The sequence below is a fragment of the Temnothorax curvispinosus genome, unplaced genomic scaffold (assembly GCF_003070985.1).
Source record: "Temnothorax curvispinosus isolate PA1 unplaced genomic scaffold, ASM307098v1 QBEX01002543.1, whole genome shotgun sequence".
Taxonomy (NCBI): Eukaryota; Metazoa; Arthropoda; class Insecta; order Hymenoptera; family Formicidae; genus Temnothorax; species Temnothorax curvispinosus.
This window is the reverse complement of record NW_020212323.1, coordinates 101,051-124,600: the sequence shown is the minus strand read 5'-3', so window position 1 is coordinate 124,600 and position 23,550 is coordinate 101,051. Positions and strand designations below refer to the sequence as shown.

Sequence of the window (23,550 nt, the reverse complement as noted above, 5' to 3'; positions counted from 1 at the left end):
ATTTCCGCGAGGAAATTTCGAATGGACCGTCGTGACATCTCAGTGATATATCTGCACATCTCCCGCGACCCGCGACTGCGCCCATAGATCGCATCGGATCGGATCGGATCGCATCGCGTCGGCATCGCGGCGATCGGGCGACCCGCTGACCGTGCCGTCTCTGCAAGAGAAATAGAAAGAGAGAGAGAGAGAGAGAGAGAGAGAGAGGCTTTTTTTAAAGGCCCGGGCGTGTTTACAGTTCGACGCTCGCGCGTGTCGAGTGGTCCGTTCCTTTCGGCTGGCCTCTCGTCCACCTTGTATACTTTGAACGCGCTGTGACAAAGCGTTATCTCTTATCTCGCGGCGCGGCGTCGGCGTCGGTCTCGTTCGGTCTCTGAAAGAGAGCCAATATCCTCGAGTTCGATCTACGTGTTTAAATCAGGATTTTTTAACTGCCGTCGCGCATTCCTTTGAGCTGCGGAAATGGGGACACGTACGGCGAAAACGAATCGAGACCCCGGTGACTTCGAGCGTCGAGAACGAAGGGGATTGAACGTCCGAAGCCGAAATAAATAACGGAACCGTCATCCGCGATTCCGTTCCAAGTGTACTTCGCTTTGATCTTCGAGGCAAGCTCCTATCGAAATATTTTAAAGATTCGGAAAAAACTTGATGGAGATCAAACCGGAGACGTTTTGTGTGTTTAATTTACATTTTTTTGGCGTATACACATCTTCGTGAATTTTGTCGATGAAGATGAAGTGTTCGAGAAAGACTAATATAATTTTCTTTGCGGAGGTCCGTCGATTTGTGTCCCTTTGATCGATCCTAAAAGGAAAAGATCGTAGAACAGACGTGGAAAGTGCAACTGAAAGGAACAAGCCGTATTGAACGACAGTAAAACGGTGTTTGAGTGAGACAAATTCGCGAGGACGCGATCGAGAGTGTGACTTGGTCTCCCCGGCCCTCCAGGCCCTCCAGATATGTGCTCGACTGCGCGAGGACGGGTCCCTTTCTGTCAACGCGTTGAACAACTCCTGGTAAGTCTCTTTCATAGATTTTATAGACATTGTTTCCTTTTAGTCGTACACGAGCCTCTCAGAAGCCAAACTGATCGACTCCGTGAAACAGAAATCGGAGACAATTGAAATTGTAATCGTGGTGCTCCGAATTAAGAAAGTAGAATTTATCAGTTTGGCTTTTAAGGGAGCCACACGAATGTCTTGATCGTGTATATTTTTTTACTTATTTTGTTGTCCCGAAAAAATTTTCTGCCCGAGAAATAAACGGCGTGAGCGGTATTGTTCTCTGTACGTAAGTCTTTTGTTTTTAGGCGAGGTTTAAATTCGCATTTGTCTCGCTTTAAAAGCAGGAGATTAATTGAAATTAGCCTGTTTACTAACTTATTTAATAACCGTCGTTGTGCGGTTATTAAATGAAATTGTATGCAATACTGAGATACGTTTTTTGTCAGTATGCATTGAAAAAAAGAATATATATACGGCAAAATTATGTCCCTTAAATTTTGCTTAACTACAAGTAATGTTTGTGGGATTCTAAAACACGAGTCGTTGGAACTCCGTTAGGAATGGTCTCTTCAATATTTATTCACCTGCGTCGACATTGATTGTACTTTAACCGTCATCCATTGCATTTGCCTGTGCAAGTATCTCATTGTCAGTTTAGATCTTTTCGAGATCAAGTCGAATTCTTATCTTTTTATCAATATTTAATTCTTCTTATTTCCTTCTCTTTCTGTCTCATCGCTTTCTGTGCGTAATATGGAAAAGAGCGGAGAGACAATTGAGCCTCTCGATTAAAATTAAATCGATCCTCGGTCTATGCCGAAAAAGGATGAAAACTCTGCGAGAGCAACGCCAGGCGCGTTGTCTCGTAAAATCTCGCGAACGAATGAAATTCGATGATGTCGATGGGATCGTGCCAGGTGTCGCATCGCGTTCGAGAGAAAATGAGAGAAAGAGAGAGACAGAGAGAGAGAGAGAGAGAGAGAGAGAATATGTAAATTTCGTACAGAGTGGAGGGACGAGATTCGCGCGTGGATTCTCGCAAAAGGCGGTAGGAAGGACAGAAAGAAGAAGAGGGAGAGGAGGAGAGAACGAGAGTGGAGTAAAGAAAAAAAAAGCACTACGAGATGGAAAAGGGATGCACGAGGCACGGAGGGAGGATATCGTGGTGAAACGTGTGCGGGGGAAAGGATGGGGGGAGAAGAAGAGAAACGAAAGAGAGGAGAGAGAGAGAGAGAGAAGAAGTGAGAGCTCGGTGTATAAGGCTATAAGGTATAGGCTTCAGTTTGGGTAGCCCCTGGAATGCGGCGGTCGCGGGGCGGACGACCGCGTGCACGTCGGCGTCGCTTACACCATGTCGCGTGTATGCGTGTACGTGTATATATTCTCAATGCCGCGTGTATTACGGGGCCCAACGCCGCGCCAAGATTGTCCCGCGCCCCGAGCACCGTCTGCGCGATCTTCCACCCTCCGAGGGGAAGGTTCGCCTTCGCGCGAAGGTCGTTGCTCATCCTCACAAAGACTAATAAAATTGAGAAATTTCTTAAATCAAGTCTTAAATAGATATTTATTCAGATATGTAGAGAAATAACGTAAAGAAACGCGCGGAAAATTACGACTATAATAAATGAAAAGGAGAATGTGTTAGGCGCGCATAAGTGGTTCACGCTTAATTTGTACGAACGGAGGTCAATTTCTATGATCCCAATTGACTCGAAAATGTCTTTATAGAACATCCGGGAAATGCTGCTTCCAGTTAATACTTGTGAAGACGCGTGACTCCGATTCTGAACATGTTTTCATGCGTACGGGTATCCATACAGATATGCAATGTTCTTTTCCGGGAACTCTTGGCGGACCCAGATCTTACTCCGTGCGTGACTTTTCAAATATAACTGTACAGGTTACAGGTTTACTTCTATTTTTCTTTTTTAGACATATATATCTTTTTTAACGATTCGTATATTTTATAATTTATGCTGTGTAGTCGCGTGAGAAAAGATCTGATAAACGGAAACGATGGAAGTGGAAACGAGAACAAATTTAATTCTGCCATTTCTTTTTGTGGATTGTAGTTTTATTTGTGATATAAATAGCGAAGAAAAATCTGTGTAACCGAAATTAACACCGCGTGACGTTGACGTAACCGGTCCTTAGAGGTTTGTAATCATCAGCGGTTTGATCGAGACGAGTCCGAACTGTCAGGTGTCGCTTTGAAGGCATCAGTGCATCGTCCCGATGCATTCGGCGACGTTGATCGTACACTTTTCTGATTAATCCGAATTTCAAGTTTTTGCTTGATTGATACGCGATAAATCATTTAGATGTACCTTTCCACAATAGAACGTGTGTGCCTGCGTTGCATTTGGGATTTTTATCATTATTGAAAATAAATAATTGAGCAATAGCAAAGCATTTTTGTCATAAAAAGTACATGTTGTACAAATCTCATGCCTTTCTTCATAATTTATGTTTAGTTAGAAATTATGTCACGTATCCATGTAACGCCGTGCTATGAAGATGTTAATTAAAATGGAAGAAGAGAGACAATGTCGTATATACACAGTCAGTCTTTTCTTTCGCGAGCACCATTTGCGCGATTTGCTTTGTGCGAAGCAGGGGAGAGATTTTAATGACAGGCCGCGATAAGTGTCCCTTCCAAATAAACGGCATATTTCTCCGAGAATCTTCGACATCCAGTTCGCTTTTTGCAAAATCACTTAACGATTACCGGTTGACCCTGATTTTCTTTCTGGTAAATGACAGGTTTACGCCGGGCGCAACTTTACATTCGTGTACGCACCCGTCCCTTCCAAAGTATATACCTGCACGTATATCCGACCGATCGGTTAGAAAGGAAGATGTGTGTGAGAGACCAGTCGAGGTCAGTTAAATACACTTCGGGACACAACGCCACTTTTGGCGAGTCCGTTTACATTAAACCAGTTACCTCGGTGCCTTGTATGTTAAATCAGTCACCGAACCGAAGATCGTAAAATTGAGCTGTGGAGTCTGTGCGCTGTGCTCTAATTTATTAGAATTTTACCAATACATATTTGGAAAGGTATAGTGCGTGTCTCATCTTATATATAAACGTCCTCACTTTCTTTTTAACGAAGAAAAATCAAGTTTATACTTGTGCCCCAAAATTAGCACACGCTGTTGCTCAATTCTTCTTTTTTCAAACTTTTACAACAAGACCGCTCTTTTTTTAATCGATTTTTAATTAGCAAAAAATCAACTCTGTTATTATAACTTACGTGACTCTTACTGACGTACGTTTTATGAAAAAGTATACACGCTTTTACGGCTGCTCCCGTCATTCTGACTGTCGCATTATTACCGTGATGAGATTCAGCGAATATTACATCGATAAAAGTTCCCCGAAAGAGCAGCCGGGCAGGCAGGCACGTCATGGGGTACTGGGTTGTCCCCCCATCTTGAAACGCACGCTTAAGGAAGCACTTTGGGAGCCTGGCAGAGTAATTGCATACAAGAATCCGTCAAAGGGAGCAACACGAGCGTGCACAAGCACGACGCGCACAGGCCGAGAGCCTCGGGGACGACGTGTATTGAGACGGAATTTCTCTCGTCGTGAGTTCCGACGAATATATATCTCTCGCGCAGGAGACGATCGCGTTTTCAACAACGCGGCCGACAATACATTCGTTTTTTTGCGCTTCCGTTCGTTTATCCGGTCCATTTACCTGGATTGTCGCAACTGATCGCAAATTCAGGGCTACACACTCGCCGCCACGTAATCTATTCCTTTCTCCGATTACGTGTTTCCGCGAATGCGTATAATAATTGGTACTTTTTTGTACCGCGTATGAAACTGGTCTGGAAATCTAATTTTTCGAGAGACTAAAGCGGTTGAGCGGATCAGAGATATATGAGATAGTCAGTGGTGAGTCATATAAAATGGAAAAAAAATTCTCCGATTTTTATTTCAACGTGAAATACGCGTTGCGGAAAATATAAGCAGTTTATAATTTCTAGTACCTACACGTCTCTTTCTCTTTCTCTCCGTTCATTTTATACATTTTAATAAAGGTCTTTAATATTTTCTGACTCACAAGTTACGAAATCGACTTTCCGCTTTTATTCCTTTCGACTTTCTCTTCTCTTTTGCTTTACTCTCTTTTCTTTCAAAGATATTTTTTTTTTTCAATGTATTTGAAGTACATTTGAATAGAATACTAAAACCAGACGTTATTAACAAGGAATAATTTTTATAGCCATTTTTATTTGTCATTCTTTTATCTTTTCTTATATGAATGAGAAGTCTGAATAGTTGTTTTTCTTACCGCGATAACATCTCGGCGTTAATTACTCCCCCACAATTATCTGACTCGTTAATGACCTTCGCGCTCGAGAAAGTTTCGCATAATTACTTTCTTTCGTAGATTATTTCTGCTCAGCTAGATTTCTCGTGTGAATTATGATGAAGTTTCTGCATTATCTCGAGCGACGTGTTTGTACAACATTTCCTTTCATTCGTCAAGTTTGACGAATGCATATCGCAATGTTTTTTCCCCTTACAGCGACGAGCAAACTGGTTCATCACTCTGGTTGCTACCAATACTTGAACGATGGAATTCTTCATTACGGCCCTATCTATAGATCTGTGTTCAAACTCAATATGTTGGATCAACAAGATTTATTAATGCGAATCGAAGCAAAGCGTAAAAAAGTAAATTAAACTAAAGCGAAATGATACGGAGTGATAAAATTGAGGAAGTGATATTGATATAAAATGTAACCGACGAGTTTATCTCTCCGCGATGCCATGTGAAAAACTCATTTCGTTCGTTTCCGGGATTTTACTTCGATCCCGGTAAGATCGTAAAAGAGATCTGGACGAGACGACGATGATGATGAGAATGATGATTATGATGCTGACGTCAGGCAAGGCGTATAACACGCGCGATAATTTGCAGGTTTTCCGGCGGTGCTAGCTTCTGGAGACACCATGAATCTGGAACGACCGACGATGGACGGCGGACAGCAGCCGCTTTTCCTAGGCAGCACTTCCGGCTGGGGCGGTATCTCCAGCCCTCAACAGTCGACCGTGCAGACAGCCAGCACTCCCTCGGAACACTACGGGGGACCACTGAGCTTGAGCATCTGCATATCTGATTCGGGTCACGAGATACTCCGTCCGAAGCCGCGACGGTAAGTGCTAGGCTTTCCTTCTTTCGTCGCTCGGCGCTCTCCTGCTCTTGGCAATCGATGCCAATCTTAATGAAGATCTGATTAATGGTCGCCTGCTCGGCAGTCCGCTAGGCGCGATAAGGATCGATTAAAATCGTCCGGGAATCACACTGTGCATCCGATCGTCGATACCGCGTGCACTGAAATTAGATACCGTTCAACGTCATTCTTTTTTGCTCGTCGTTATTGTCATTCGTTATTTATTGCCATTCTTTAAGAACTGGGTCCGCAATTAAATACAACTGTGAAATATACGATAGAATAAACTTGAAAAATTATTATCTGCGGTAACTGTAAATAAAATTTAAAGGAGACGTTAAATATCTCGGTTTCCTCGGATTTCTTCAATGAATGAAAAGAGGGAAAAATGTTTTCCTGATTATCTAGGTCGGTCCTGTCGCCGTAAAATGCGCGGACATAAGAAAATCTGAAAAGGAGGCGAAGGCGTCGAACACAATGGACGTCTACGATAGGAATCGCTGAAAAGAGCCAAAGGATACAAAGCCGGAGGACGTTGAGCCCGTCTCGGAGACGTCTCGGTTAACCTTTCGGGTCCTCGCACCTGCATGGTGTGCGAATTCCTCAGTGTATTCGCGAGTCTCTACCGTTAAAGCAAAAGAGCGCAGTCAGTTGATACCCAGTCGCAATATTGCGTCGTTGTTCCTCGGCTACACGTTAATTCAAACCTAGACCTAACGTAGCTTCAATAGCCCGACCCCACTTTCATCTCGGACTTTCATCTGACACACTTCAGAAACGCATCACGTATCACGAAAGAAAAAGAAGTTGAAAATACCTTGATCAATTTTGTTGGTTGCATTATTCGATTTATGGGTGCAAGATAGGCTTTTAATATTTAATATTGTACATAATGTCAACAGAATATTTAATTTATGTTAAACGCTATTTAAGCATCTTTGTGAGAAGGAAATTTGCTGTAAAATATATATATGTTTCCGAGTTTCTTAAAAAATATAATTGATTAATAATATTTTATACACGCTTATATTATTGAAACTGATATATGCACGTAATTATATATATTATAAAGAAATACAATATATGGGTTTATTTTACATATGTCTACTACTCTACATATTTTATACAATACCGAGTTGATACATTTTCGCCAATCTGGAATTCGATTTTCAATGATTAATACGATTATTTGAACAATTAAAGATCGATGATCCGCGCAAACATACATGCGCTAAATTGTGTTTTGTGGACAACGAGAGCCTCATAAATTTGATATTATAGAACGCTGCAGATTGTCAATTACAACGCCCACTTTTTTTGCGCATCGAGTCAGCCGTGCCGATCGGGGATCGTTAAAATTTACGAGGCATGTAATTACAACTGATCTGATCTCGAGGGACCCAACGTCCCCCGTATGACATAGCTTGTCTTTCTCTGTTATTTGGTTTTATCGACATCACTTTCGGTCCCCAATCATAGGGCTCCAGAAATATGGTTGGCATACAGATAAGCCGTCCGAAAAATTCAAGACAGCCTCCTCTAGACCGTTCCCATCATCGTATGCGAAAACATCTCCTCCCTGCTTTGCGTTTCTTTATTACACCGCGATAGGACATGTAACCCTATTTCTTTCTTTGTCGCGCGAGGGATGCTGCGTCGCGAGAAAGGCATTCGGATGCACATAGCGGGATGCAAATTACAACCGAACTGCAACGCGTCCGAATATCCGACGTTTTGCGGTGCACCGGATACGCATTTCGCGCATTCTCTGGGTTACCAGTTGGTGACCACTATTGTGCGCCGCTATTGTACGCCGCTATTGTGCGCCGCTCGTCCCATGCTCTAGCGCTCGTTAGCAGAAACTTTTACTCTCGCCCCGCATCTCGTTATATTCAACGTTCAATCGTCCGATTCATTGTCTCGGCGCGGCCGCGAATTAGGATGAAATAGAAATTAGCCTGCCATTATAGGCGTGTGCGCGCGATCGTGCGAAGGGAGAGCTCGCTTTTAATTAGTTATCCGAAAGTCGGAAACTCCGCGGGAAAAGCCGCGTTTATCTGGGAGCCGCTGCGCTCGTCGCGCGATTAAGAATGCGCGCGAGGGGAAACGCGCCGATTCGAGGTGAATCCGCGGCAGATATTTGGGTTAATGACTCTTTCCGTCTTACTTCGCCTTCCTTCTTTCTTCCGTTCCGTAGCGTCGGGCTCGACTAGCTTTTACTAGCAGCGACGTCGTCGGGAGAGAGAAGAGAGGAGAGAGGTCAGGGGCGAGACACATTCATTATCTTCGCGCGCGTAGGATTGTACACGAGTTACTGCTGGCGCTAATCATTACGGCCGGAAATAAAGCACCACGGGCAGAGATATAAATAGAATTAAATAAATAGACAAAGTTTCGCTTTTACATTTATCGATCTCCGAGGCAGCGGTTAGAAGAGGGAGACTAGGGAAGCGGAAATCCTTATTTTGGATAGAGTTCTTTGCTAACTCTTCTCTTGTAGTTCAATTTTTGCTGAAATAATGAAATTTAATGACCCGCTTCAGATGGCAGACGGATGATGAAAATTTACGTACTGCAATACATAACTTCGTTATCATCCTGTTGTATATGTATAATATAATTTTTTTTTTAATGCTGCAGTGGAAGAAATTCGAATACCCGCAGATGGCAGCGCGAAGAGGATTTCGATTTTGAAGAATTTCCCTTAATTTCTCGCGCGTTCTTCGCGAGAACCGTTAGCCGTTAAGCGCGGTGGGCTTCCTACATCAGCTTATTATTAGCTATACGCCCTACGCGAGGCATCCGAGAACCGGCGATTATTAAAATCTCTCTCCTCCCTCCCCTGTCCCGAGACGTGTTATTACATTTCGATGCCGATCGATTCTCGCCGAGTCGGATATGCTCTCTTAGGCGAATAATTAACCGCACGAGCGGTTTAGCCCTTGCGACTTGCGGAGGCAAAGTGGGTACACCCTTGAAAAACGTAACGTAACGTAACGTCACTTTGCGATGTTTTTCTTTTCATTCTGCGCGTCCTTTCGCGTGCGTCGTCGTTGCGGCTGGAGTCTCCGTCTCTCACGAGTGCAAGAAACAAATTAACGGCTCCGTCCGACTTTTATGCAGGCGGATCGAAAACGCATAGAAGCCGGCCGTAGCCGACGTTGCAGAACTTCCGCCTGGTGCTCCGTTCATACGTATGCGCCACTTTCGCGTGGGGAAAAACGTTTACGGGAAAATTATAGCGCTGGCGAACACGCCGGCGTGCACTTCTAGAGAGGCCGTAATTCCCGTCCTTCTTGCCCGCGAAGAACGGCCGCGTAGAGACGGGACGCTCCTCGGGAGAATATTCGGTGGACGTTCGGGCGCGGACACGCTTCGGTAAATAATTTAATATCCTCGTAGGAGCGCCGCCGCCGCCGCCGCCCTTGACACCGGAGTTTCGCCCCGTGAGCACGGACAATATCCGCCTTGAACTCTTCCTCCTGCGGTCTGTCTGCTAGGGAGGTAGTAGGGACACGTGTTGCAGATTTGGCCATTCTTAAAAGTGTTCATTCAGCAAATTTTCTTATACACGGCCAGCCTCGTAAGAATAATATATCGTACCTTTTAGTCGAACAGCTGAAGCTGTGCAATTCGAACTCTCGCTCGGCGTGCTTCCATGAAATCCATTCTCGCAATCACCGTGCGAATTCTAAGCAGACGTTTAGTTATGTCTTACATTTTTTCTAGAAACTCTGTTATTATCGTTTTTATAGTCTGGATTTTAATGATTTTAATTCCTCGTGTGATGAAGTCGACTTCGATAGATAGATTTTCAGCGCGCGATAAGAAATACCGGTTTATCTGGATTGTAGAGCTGTCTGCTTTCGCGTTAATTTACGGTAATGCGAACTGAAGGCGGTCTGTAGTTTTCACTGTAACTGCCTTCTATTAAAGTCTTTAAATACAATCTATGTTAACTAAATGGAAAATAGAAATTGCGTGCCGTATGCAAATATTTGGGAGATAGATTTATTTCAAGGCGAGACAATTAAGCTTCGGCTAAAAATTCAAAGACATTAAAAGCACATTTTTTTATATAACATAATTATATAGTGTGAACATTGATATGTGAACAATCTCTTTGTATTGCGTGATATTTTGATACAATATTGGGCAAACGTATTATAAAATTAATTTATCGCACGGACAATTTAAATGAGAGTGTTTTGCATGTTATTAATATCTCAAGATCCCGTTAAAGATTCAAATAACGTGGTCAGAAACTGCTTTTCGGTCGCGATGCGTTTACGTTCGACTTACCCGTTCGCGTTATCAATTTCAATCCGGGAATTGCCTCATAAGTATTCATAATTGCCCGACACCGAGGCACTGGTTGCATCAACACCAGGAGGGCCCCTTATACGCGCGCTATAATAATAATCCACGCGGAAATAATTGCGGAACGCGCATTCGGGGACGAGTGTCGCCGTATAATTCTAATGGCGACGATTTTAACGCTGACCCACTTCGCTTCCTGTTTTCCGCGAGCGAGTGTCGAGCACTCCGTGTTCAACCGTACATACGCATTTAATTGCTACTAGGAATACCTCCTGGGAATCTTCCTCATATACGCGAGGCAGTAAAACAGTACCGGAAGGAATCAACAGCTACTCACGGTCGACCTTCTCTGCCGATCGTGTGGACAGATTTCGCGCGATACAAATACAAAAGGTTACGGTACCGTATATAAGACCGCAGGCGTGAGATATTATTAAAACACGACACCCCTCTTATACCGTCAATACGCTATTGAAAGACAGACTATTGCATTTACCGTGATATCTTCTATCTAGTTATCTGCATAGATTATCAATCCTGGAAAGTAGATTAGATTGTATCTCGCGGTAGAAAATTTCTGCTATCAAAGAAAAGAATTAAACGGAAAGAACTAGAGGGAAGGAAAAATACTTTTAGCACTAAATCCTTCTGCAATTTCGACGAACAGTGTTAAGAAAATGGGTCTTTTAAAATGGCATTTGTTTATGAGTTAACAAAAAAGCAAAAGGAAATCACGAATGTTCAGAGCTAGGGCCCACGAATCAAGTCCAAAATTCACGTACGTTTTAAATGTCAAGTTGTACGAATGGATTTCACGAATTCGCTTGATCCTGAACTTCTACCGTTGGACGTTTCACGTCTAACTAAGCTGTGAAAAAAAGCGATGGCATATAGTATCAGAAGCGATGTCAGAGCCCGTCACGGACGCTGACTGGGGCGATGTGATTCGAGTACGCGGCCGTAGGAAGTAGGATGGTCGCCGGAAGTCCTCCCCCGAAACATATGGTGGGGTGTTCTGTCTCTCTCTCTATCTCTATCTCTATCTCTCTCTGTAAAGACACATACTCGTTTGTGCTCTCCCGTTTCCTGCGGCTCGCCAGCGAAAAGAGCATGGCAGCAGTTTACAAGCGGCGGCCGGCACTTATGCACGTCGCAATCGCGGCCTGCCAGCTCTCGTGATAAGCTCCCGTTCCCCTATCGCGATAAAGCCTCCGCGACCGGATTACGGGGGAGGTCCATGTAACTCGCGCTCGCGAGAGTTGCACGGTCAGTTTTACAAAGTCCGGGGCGTTATACAATTAGCAGCGTTATGTAATTACGTAATTCCGTTACGCTATTACGCAATTGGTTCCGTATCGTTATAGGGATCGTACGATCGCCTCGCGAGGTGGTATACGTGGTCGTGGACAATTCAGTCGATTCGTGCGGGGCTAACTCCGGGATTCAGAATCGAGTCTCAGCCTCTCGAGTCTCGAGATCGCTCGCGAGGATCGCGGGGGACAATGGGGGACAATGGCGAGTGCGGGGACCGTCTCCGAGCGTAATTTCTATATTTGCGGCCGCATGCACGCGAACGCGTATATATATATATATTTTTACAGGCGCAGCGAAGCTCCTTTTCCCGTGATATCATAGTTACGCGCGACGGAACAAAAGATAGAGCGGCGGGCGGGGAACGCGCACACGTAGCACACGTATGTACGCGCATACGCATACGCACGCACACGCACGCACGGTGAAGGTAGGAAAGTGATACGGATATCTCTTCTTTTCCCCGACTCTGTGCGGTGCACCGCGAGGGAGGCGCGCACGTTTCACCTGTGCATCGCATCGGCACAGGAAGCTCGTAGACACGTCGTCGTCTCAGTCGCGTGTTTACATTGAGAGCAGTACGATGAGTGTCGTACTAATGCAGCGGAAAAAAAGTAACATCTTAATTATACGGTTCGTTCGCCGATGCAGTTTCTTCTGCAGCCGCTCGTGTTAATCCGCGATAATCTTCGCCCCTTTTTGTCCGTAATGTGTTATTGATAGTAATTGAAGGAAAATCGAAGCTTCCCCCCGTGTGCCGTCGGTGTCGCGGAGTAATCGATCGTTCATAGATCTAATTAAGATCTGCTGATTCGTTCGGTCGATGAGACATCTTCGTCGCTGTGTCAGAAAGAAATTTTCGACGAATCAGCGAGGAAATTTCGTGGCGTGAAACTGGAGCAATGAACGTTATCGTGGCAGGAAACCGCGAGAAACCGACATCCTACGATCCCGCGAGGAAAAGTTGCGATGAATTCTAATGACTCGCTCGCGAAAGCCAGTTGAGCGAAATAAAAGTAATCGTGATAGGCGAAAATTCACGGTACTGCAGCGAAATATAAATCTGTGATGTACTCTGCAATTCTATATACGATACAATCGAACGAGCTCGCGTTTTAGAAACCTGATGTCGCGTTTGTAAACATTACGGATTAATGCGAGCTGTTTTGAATAACAGTGCGAACGAGGCGCGACTGCAACAGTGAAACGTGTACAATTAAACCGGGAATTAATTCGGGATACTATCGACGGGGAAACCGGATCTTTTGGTCACGCTTTCACATTTTTCGCATCCGCGCTACAGATAAGCGCGAAGGTTCCGCCTTGCCGAGGCTGATTAGAGACCGCAACATCCTAGAATGACATGCCGTCCACGAGACGAGCCCAGTGCACCGAGGACTGCAGGTGCGTGTTGTGCCGCGAGTTGAAAGGCTGCAAGATGAGCGCCAACGGCGTCGAGGTTCAGCAGAAGATCGGCCACGAAGGGGCGAATTTTATTCTGCGCCGAGCCGTACCCTTCCTGCCGAAGCCTCCGGCGCGAGAGGAGTGGCGGGAAGTCGCGAGGCACGACGATTACGAGAGGAGCTCGACCTTGGAGGACCGAAGTCGCCGCGGCGGAAACGACGGTCGTGATCTTAAACCGTGGACGCCGAGCAACGACATCGCGAAACCAGGGAGGGACACAAGTCACAAGACGGTCATCTACTTCGGGGACTCGAATCCGAGACCGAAAGAGGACAAAGCGAGGCAGCAACAGCTGCAGCAGCCCCCGCCTCTGCCTCCGTCGCCGCCGGCACCGCCGCCACCGCCGTTACCGGAAGCGTGCGTGCAGGTGACATCGAGACGCAACGAGGATTCCGAGACGTCGTTGCACCCGCGGAACGATGAGACGGAGGCTCGTCCGCGGGACGCGTCGGAGCGGGAAGAGGACGCGGGACGACGAGATTCCGCGATGGAGAACGGCGATCCCAAGGCCGCGCACGAGATCGTGGTGAACGTCAGCCCCAGCAGGGAGGACGTGCTGAGGATAGAGGAGGACGAAACCCAGCTGGAGGACTATTGGTCCTTGCCGGGGGATACGAGCGGGTTCAAGGCGGATTGGAGTTTCGTGCAGCAGTGGCGACTGAGGGGGTAAATTCACGCACACACTCGTACGCACGCGTGCACGCGCTTGTCGTTGACGAGAGGAAGAAAAATGGATGATGCTCTGCCCTTCGGCGAATCGGGATTCCTCCCTGCGCGCGTCATGCGTGTTCTCTTTCGTATTAAACTTGATACCTCTTGTCGTTTCCGCGGGTCGTTTGCCGTTCGAAATCACGCATGTTATAATGAGGAAGATTGATTGACTTAGACCGACGCGCAGACGTCTCGTTTTTGAGAGACAAACATTCTATTAGAAATGAAATAATTTTAATAACGAATCATCTATTATGATTTTTGATATGCAATTTCTGAATATTAAATTATAAAATTTAATGATTTATAAAACAATCTTGATTTAGCAGAATGTATTTACTATTTATTTTTCTGTAGAATATACATGAAGAAATTTGTTCAGAATGTATTTTCTTTTCCATACGAAAAAGACGTGGTTGTAATAACACTTGATTAAATCGTTGTTAAATTATTTTACGATTTCTTGATGAAACAAGACGGACGGTATTGAGACGATATATGTAAAATCGATTTGCATGTTAAGACTCGCAGATGATAAAGGTATAGCGAAATTTCAAGCGACTGCAGCCGATTCCCGGCTACAGTCGCGAGATAAGGTAATGGAATCATGCGCCCGTACATTTATCTCGCGAGACGGACGGACGCGTATCTAAACATGTCACCGATTTTGCGCACTCACGAGGAACGTTCGCCACTCTGTAATTCATGATTCACAAGCGACCCGGGCAGCATCGCCAGTCGCGGAGAGCTCGCGTTTGAATATCTTATCTCTCTCCGCGTTCATTTAATTTTCCTCCGCGTGACTGACGGATGCGCGCGCTCGAATAAAACGTTGATCGCGCGCTGTATCGAATCGATATCGTGTAATGGGACGTGCGTGTAAATCGTCGTGTTGAGCCGCCTCGAATCAGCATTACGTATCGCGATTACGAGTTGTTTTAAGACTCCTCTAGCCGCGCGCTCGCTCGCTGATTTATTCCCCGACCGCGACGTACAAACGATCCGTTCTTCGCGCTCTCCAAGGAAATCCAGATGATGCACCGCTAATGCTCGGATTCCAACAGTGATGCCTCTCAAAGTGCATAATAAGTGCATTCGAGTTGAATGCCTCGCGGGCCGTGCGTGTGCGTGTACGTGCGCTTTTTTTTTCGTCCCTTTTGCTTTCTTAGAATTCCTCCTTCTTAAAATAGACCTTAAAAATGTATATCGGATCAATACCCTTTGTAAACGAACAAACGATTGATATACCTGAGATACGTAATAATACAATGATATGCGTGCAATTATGCAAAATCTATTTTACATATCGCGTTATGCATGCCTATCTACTGAAATCTTTGAGATACAATCGCGAAGTCTGTTTTTATAAACTACGATCAAATCAATGCAGGAGAAAGAGGTTGGAGAAAGATAATAATTCTGTCTAATGATGAAACTTTGATAAACAGTACGTTAAATACGATTATTACTTCTTGTACATGAATAATAATATATTTTTAAGGCAACTTCCTTATTGCCGAACCGAGTCTAATTTTATGTGATAACGTGTCGTTTGGATAATCGCGTTAGTGTGTTTCGCAAGAAATCGTGGTTAAAAAGTGAGGAGCGAATTAAAATGCCCCGGTCTCCGCATATTGCGCACTTTTCGCGTAATACGTGTATACCATAACCGGGAATTGATTTAGCCCGATACGCTACCTGCGTTGCTGCATTTTCTGTCTCGGTATCTCCCGCGATACCGAGCGCGCGCGCGGTTTGCGCAACTCCTAATGTCGGATTTGAAAGTTGTCGAAGCTAAATCCTCGGCGTCGATATCGGCCAACAATGGTCGCGCAATTGAATATAATAGCGTTCATAAGGATTGCGAAACGCAATCGACGTATCATAGCTGCTTATTTCAGCGGAACCTTAATTGAGCGGACGCGTTATTAGTATAAATAATTTTAGGATCGTGATGCCGACGGTTCGTTTCGTTTCCAACAGAATGCTCGGCGCGTGTTTTGTTTCGATTCTTTTCACTGCACTTTCTCTCTGAAACATATTTATACCACAGGGAAGTTAAAGATTGACAAAATACCAGATGTTCCATACTTCCTAAAAATTAATTAATCTAAAAATTATCTGACGGAACGTGAGCGATTCAAGGTCCACGTGGCCACGTGGCTTTGTTTAACTTTTAACGCGTTTTAGCGCATTCATGGCCGAGACTCGCAGCCGCCGCAAGCTATAATGAATTTTTTCGCGAGGGTGCCACATATATCAGCAGCTCCGTGTCGCTGGCATTCCAGGGTGGAGAAACCTTTCCTAAAGAGTCTTACGGTCATTACAACGGTTTTACAAGTGACGCTAGTCTCATTAGGGCAACGCGAACGCAGTTCCGTTTATCCGTTTCTTCATGGATGTTATGCGACTCTTATCTCCTGAGTGCGTCTCCAGAGCTAGAAATCGGACGTCGCAGTTAGCTGCGAAGATTACGACTTTTCGAGAGCGTAACTTCCACGAGACGAGTGCCTCCGCGGAATGCACCTGTCCAGACTCCGTATTATATGTTTGCTTCTTCACGCGGGGGGAGGGAGGTCCGATAAGACGGCGCAAGCGAGCCGCTAGAGTTATCCCTGCGATAATTAAGGCGCCGACCTATCCTACGGAATATCGGGTATCATTTCTCGGTCGTTCAGGTAGAGAAACCCGTCTACTATAAGCGAGATTTTAAAGCACGTCGCCACGAGTTGCCGCGAGCGTATTCTTTCATATACCGCGGTCGAAATCTTCTCATAATAAAAATCTAGACAGCTTCTTTTCAAAATTTTCCAGTTTTTGTTTCAGTAATTAAGTCTGACATTCTAAAAATAAGCTTTGTCAAATGAAGCGAATAAAAAAACCCATGTCATTTATTTTTACTCTTAAGAGTGAGAATAATTAATATAAGGGACGATATAAATAAGAGGGAGTAAATTATTCGTCGAAAACCAAGATAAAAATTTTTTTACAGACCGGGCGGTGGAAATAGCCGCGAGATATATTGCCCTTCTTACTCTAAGGATTTCACCGAGAATTCCCCCAAAAGCGGGGTCCACGATATGGTCCATATGATACCGGAAAGAGATACGGACAGCGTGGCACCGACACCGACCCCGCAGCACCCCCGTCACTCCCAGCATCATCATCTCAGTTTACACGAACTCCGTGCGCTTCAGGTATATAGAAATATGTCAGCTTATCTACAACGGGGTATATTTAATTCCACGGGTATATATTTAATTTTTAGTGTTTCTTTGATATCTTATCAATATTTTAAATACATGTTGAAAATCGCGAAGAATTAGAGTTGAAAAATTCTGCGATTTTTGCAGAGGCGGCCGGAATGCACCGGCAACAGCTCCTCCGATGAGAATCGATCATCGGGACACGCGAGCATGTCGGATACTGGTGGCCACACGAGCAGTAGTTCACCGCCGCATCGTCATCATAGAGCCCACAGTCCTCAGCAATTGAACGCCGTGCCCGAAGACGATCGACTCTCGGCCTCGGTCACCCAAAGGAATGGCAGGAGTCGATCCGGACAGAACCGCAATCGGCACCGAGCTACTCCCGCTAAGGTTTCGCATGATCCAAATTTTATAGAGCCGTCTCTATATTTTAATTAAAGCTAAACTGAGATTTGACGAATGATTTTCTGTTCTTTCTCTGTCACGTCTTTAGAAACTTAATTAAACGATTAAATTATAAATATTCTAGTACATATCAATCAGTATTAATTTTTGTTTTTATAAGATTTAATTATGCTATTACATCTCAATTAAAATCAAGATGTATTTTTGGCTTGTGAAGTTTTGTATTATTTTATTTCTCGAAACCATTTCCAGCATTTCATTTCGCTTGCAGCTACAGGTACCATGGTCGGGTTCTGGTTTGGAGGATATAAAACTGGCGATCCAACAGCTGACGATGCGCTCGCACAAATCTTCGTCCACATACTCTTCATTGAGCGGCTCGGAGAGCTCGGAACCCGCAGTTAGGAGGCTGATGCGACACTCCAGCCTGGAGACGATTAACACCAATGTGACCAGTGCCGATGAGTTCGTCTGGGTAGACTCTCACAATCGTTTGGTGGAACTGCAGCAGCTACCGTGGACTCACCACGATGTGCTACGTGTACTTCAGAACGGTCGCACGAGAGAGCACATGGAGCAAGTCTCGATGGAGACGATTCCGCGGCTTTCCTATCTCCTGCAACGCGCGCTAGTCAGGATCGGCCGCGAGACTCAGAGATTAGCGAAGCCCATAGGTCTCTGCAGTAAGCACGAGGTGTACAGCGCCTTCAAGATCGTACTCTGCCCAGCTCTGGCGGATTCTTGCACCAAGGTACGCGTAGAATTACATCTGCAGTTACATGATATCAAATAATAATATCCTGCAGTTAATACCCTGATAACTAGAGTAATCTATTCTAATAATAGCTGATGATAATCCAATCGCGATAGACGCACTTAACACTAAACATAGTCATTTGAGTCCGCCTTGTTTAAAGGCTTGCCTTCGAGCTGCCGCGATGTTCGCTGTATCTGGCGATCAGCTGAAACAATCGAAGGCATCCCGTTCGGGGCTACAATTGCCAGTCGGACGTTTCTTACGTTGGATGTCCGACGTGAGACTCGGGCGGATGATTCACGAGTATGCCGCGATATATCTGACGGCCGGGATCGAGAATCTTCTGGAGGAGATACTGCTACAATGCGTGCCGACCGAACCGCATACGACCCTCACGGCGACAATGCTGGAGCACGCTATAGCCAATAGCGGCGACTTATGGGGCCTGTTACAGCCATACGCGCATCTCAATGCCGGTCGAACGGCATCGGGTCTGTAATCTTATTTTTTATTAAGAAAAGAATCATTCAATACCAGCTAACTCTCAATTACATATATGTTAATAGATTTATCCGATTTCAATCATTTTTGGAATTTTGATTTCGATTTTATCTCCAATTATTAATTTTTTTTTAATTATAGAATGATTGTGATTTGATGGAAGACTGATAGAATATATGACTAAGAAATTTTATTTCTATTTAAAGATGCTTATGCGATGTTTATTAATTTACGCTAATCTTACATGCTGAATCGAAGTATCTTCTACTATTTCAGGCGCTCTCGCGATGCCTCGTTGGGCAAGTGTAAGTTCCTTGAACTCGTCATCGTCGTCGCGCAGTGGGCGGGATGTAGCTCAGTCAGCTTTGGAACCGTCGTTGCTTACGACTTGCGTGGGATCGATGTCGGAATTGATCGATTTGATTTCCAAGGTAGCGCAAGCAGGACGCTGCCCCATACCATTGACAATGAGGGCGTTACATGCCCTATTTTATTACATGAGGTGCTCGCAGGTATGGAATTTATCTTTGACACTTGAATGAAGGTGGTGCATTAATTTTTCGGCAAATAATAATAATTATTATTAAGTTGTATATTACAAAACGTATTGTTTTTAAAGTCGTTTTAAACCATATTTTGTGTCATTGACCTGATCAAAATATTTCAGCTGGAGCACGGTGAACGTGGATCTGGAATACAGGAATTAGCTTACGAACGAGCTTACGTAGTGCTACCACCTTTAGTAGAATGGTTGCGAGTAGCTGCAGCGCACACCGAGCACAGACACGGTCTGGTCATGGATCAAGATGACATTAATCAAGCTGCCCGACTATTGTTGCCTGGTGTAGATTGTCCCGTTCGACCAATAAGGTAAGGCATTTCATCAAATATAATTTCAGATTTAAATATTCAAATTTATTTTAATTTTGCGATAATCTTTACACCCTGAGATTTCTAACACTCTGTAAGACTTGTTAAAATTTGCAATATTATATACGTAGCTCCGAGGAGATCGCAGTGTGTTCAAAGCGCATCGACGATGCCGAATACGTTCGGTTGCTGACGTTGGATATGGCCTTCAAGATGTTGACTAGCGGGCGGACGGATCTCATAGCCCAGGCAATGTCGTTGCTGCCTTCAACGAAAATCAACACGGTGAATGACGCCGGATTCACGGCTCTGATGCTAGCGTGCGTGAACGGTGATGAATCAGCTGTGATGGCTTTACTGGATGCCGGGGCAGACTTGAACATCGAAAGCCCGCCACCCACGACGAGCTCGTCCTCGAATACACCTTCCAAGATCCCACAAACGTCCGGTATATCGAACGTTAGAAGCCCGATCAATCAGTCGGCGATGATAACGCCCAATAAAACGATGCCGAACGCGAACGTAGCGTCTAATAGTCCTAACGGTCCTGGCGGAGCTATTCCTAGTGGCATATGTTACGCGCAGACCGCCTTCAATGCGGAGACGCAACACTGGACCGCTTTGACTTACACGGCTCTATTGGGTCACTGCAATATCGCCAGAATATTGTTGGAGAGAGGTGCCGCGGTGGAAGGCGGCGCGAAACTCAGCGAGGATAAGTGCACGGTTACGCCTCTGCAAGCAGCCACAGGGTCGGGAAACAACGAGATGGTAGCTCTGCTCCTGGCACACGGAGCGCAGCCGTTTCTGTCCACTCTAATCAAGGACTCGTTTTCCTACTCAGGTTCCGTGCAACGTGGTTGTTACAGGTAATTTAGCATTAACACTTTGCTACTTAATTATTTTGTTGAATAGATTGCGATTTATTAAAAAAATTACTGTAAAACCTAGTCTACAACATCAAGGTATCAAAATAGATGTCAGATCGCAATGCATTGAGATTAACAAAAATTAATTTTTAATTTTATATTAATTTAAATAGCGCAATATCGGTGGCAACGGCGCATGGCCAGAGAAGCTGTCTTCATCAACTGCTATCGCATCCACTCAACTTCTCAGCCAAGCGAGGAGAAAAAGAGATATTATCTTTGGAAGAGATATTAGCGGAAGGTAACGCCGGTAATTCTCAACAGCAAACTGCCGAAGGAAGAGGAGCTCGCAGAGAAGGCAAGGAACCGGTATTTAATAAGATACAAACGAAGGCGTTACAAGAAGCGATGTATCATAGCGCGGAAAGCAATCATTTAGGTAAGAAAATAATGGACCTCTTAAGCGTATAAATTATGCATAAAATAGAATATTAAGATTTCTGTTTTATATTATAATTATATTACGTAATCACGATTTATTATGATTAACAGATATTACCATGGAACTTCGCGGGTTAAAAGTAGGCTGGACATTACACTGTTGGATGCACAGTCTCGCAACAGCTCACGAAATGCGATTGGACTCGGTTATAGATCAATTACTTCAAGACTTTCTCCAAGTCTGCCCAGACGATTATTCCACGCAGTTCGTGCAGGAATGTTTGCCACTTTTATTCAATATTTTTAGATATAGTAAGGTAAATTACATAATTTACAAATATCATTTGTTTCAAGATTGTTTATAAAATAAACCGCTATAAATAAAATAATGTGGTTTACTAAAGAAAATTGCACTAATGCTATTTATGTAAGATATGTTTGTATCATTTCCAGAAGGAAGGCACGACGCTCTTGCTCGCTGATATATTTTGCACATGTTTCGGATGGGAGCCGATCAAACCGATTAGAGATACTACGCTTTCGAGCGGATCAAGAATCGATCCGAAATTTGTGAATAATCCAGAATTAAGCGATGTGCAATTTAGAGTTGAAGGTCGTGTTTTCTATGGTCATAAAATTGTACTCGTAACATCTTCTCCAAGATTTAGGAATATGTTAAGCTCCAAACTATGTGAAGGCAATCCGCCTATTGTGCAAATTAATGACATAAGATATCACATATTCCAGGTATGCAATTGTTATTAATTTATACATATGTTACATGCGATATTATCCCCTAGAGAGTTGTTCAGTAATATTTTAATAATTTTATGTGTTCGAAATAATAAAGATTTATTAAAGACAAGCTGAGCTGATCATCCTTAGAAAAGTATTTCAATTTTCAGATGGTTATGGAATTTCTTTATCACGGTGGTTGCGCCACTTTGGAAGTTAATCAAAGTGATGTCCTGGAATTAATGGCAGCGGCTAATTTCTTTCAACTTGATGGCTTGCTCAGATACTGTGAGGCACAATGTTCCACGATGGTGGATCTTGACAATATTGTTTCTATGTACATTCACGCAAAGGTATATTTTTCTAACAACACATTCTTATTCTAATTGCATATTTTAGATTATCGTTTAATAAACGATCATATATTTCAATTTACAGGTCTATAACGCGGCACAGCTCCTAGAATATTGTCAAGGGTTTTTGTTACAAAATATGGTAGCTCTTCTGACGTATGATGATTCAGTCAAGCGTTTATTGTTCGCGAAAAAGTTACCGAATCACGACGTTCTCGCAGGCCTACTGCTCACCTTGCAATCACGAATAAAAGCCAGGCGATCTCAACAACAAAACAAAATAAAAGCTTAGATATACGCAGACTTGCGTTATAAAACACCGAGTTGTATAAAAGCTACATAAAAATAATAAGAATCTTGTACGACTTCTATTTTAGAAGATACTGAGATTAATTTTCTATATATTGAGACTGTTACTGATATAAAACTGGATATTATCTCATTTTTAAAGGATATGTATAAGTCTTGTTGCATTGCAATATTTTTAACGTAATTTTAAATTGTTAGGAGAACGTATTTATATATGTACATTGTATATTAAATTAGAATGTTATAGAGCACAATGTGCTGTAGTTACAAGTTACGAAGAATACGAAGATAGTTTTTCTTCTACGAGACTCGCTTTTCGCAAAATATTCCCCTGTAAATAAGATTGTATTAATATAAGAAAATTTTACACAGATATTAATTTTCCACATATGTTATAGAAATGGATTTTTATCTATTATTAAATATGAACTTTCTAATGGCAAAAGTTCTGATCACTCGTATGTATATATCTTACTATAGAGATAAGTTTTTATACTACAATGTAACAAAAAATCTATTATTAGACATAAAGATTAATAAAATACTTAAACCTTTGATATGATTTATCTATTAGCGATTTGGAAAATCAATAAAAGTGGATATCTCGGATTCGTATGTATATTTCCTTACACACATTTCATTTATGCTTTTCCATAATACAATGCCGCAGATTGGGCATTTTTAAATGTATTTTTATATTTTTGAATACAAATCAATATGTTATATAATCCATATCATATACAGGGTATAAAAAAACTTTTATTTGCAAAGAACAAAACATAATTTAATGCCTAATATTAATTTAGCACATACAAATCAACAACGATAATAAAGCTATTATACTTGATATTAAGCGTTCGTATCGATATCAATATCATAGCACTATTTATTTAAATGATGTTAATAATTAGTTGTATATACAATATTCAGATTATAATCTTAATAATTATACGTTGGATTTTTAAGATCCGGAATGCCTAATAATCATATCAGAATCGAGTAATCGTAGGAAAATGGCTGTCTCAATCAAATATTTTTTGTGTCTGACAATATATAATTTTAAATATAGGTGACATTTCTTTAATGATATAATTATAA

General features: G+C 43.3%; 1 protein-coding gene across 8 annotated transcripts; it reads left to right on the top strand.

The window, feature by feature from the left end:
- The first annotated feature begins 185 nt into the window (after nt 1-185).
- Nucleotides 186-23,550, top strand: LOC112451778 (ankyrin repeat and BTB/POZ domain-containing protein BTBD11). 8 transcript variants are annotated; one of them, XM_025011632.1, is made up of 14 exons: nt 186-1,019; nt 5,945-6,179; nt 16,996-17,200; nt 17,357-17,602; nt 17,889-18,368; nt 18,535-18,865; nt 19,152-19,387; nt 19,543-19,745; nt 19,877-20,614; nt 20,788-21,053; nt 21,167-21,372; nt 21,509-21,802; nt 21,961-22,143; nt 22,229-23,550. In XM_025011632.1, the coding sequence occupies exons 2-14, from the start codon at nt 5,977-5,979 to the stop codon at nt 22,433-22,435; spliced, it is 3,798 nt and encodes a 1,265-aa protein (XP_024867400.1). In that variant the 5' UTR covers nt 186-1,019; nt 5,945-5,976; the 3' UTR covers nt 22,436-23,550. The 8 variants fall into 8 exon arrangements, with proteins under 8 accessions (XP_024867400.1, XP_024867398.1, XP_024867396.1 ...); XM_025011630.1 differs by lacking the exons at nt 186-1,019; nt 5,945-6,179 and adding exons at nt 11,658-11,783; nt 13,132-13,958; XM_025011628.1 differs by lacking the exons at nt 186-1,019; nt 5,945-6,179 and adding exons at nt 11,658-11,783; nt 12,119-13,958.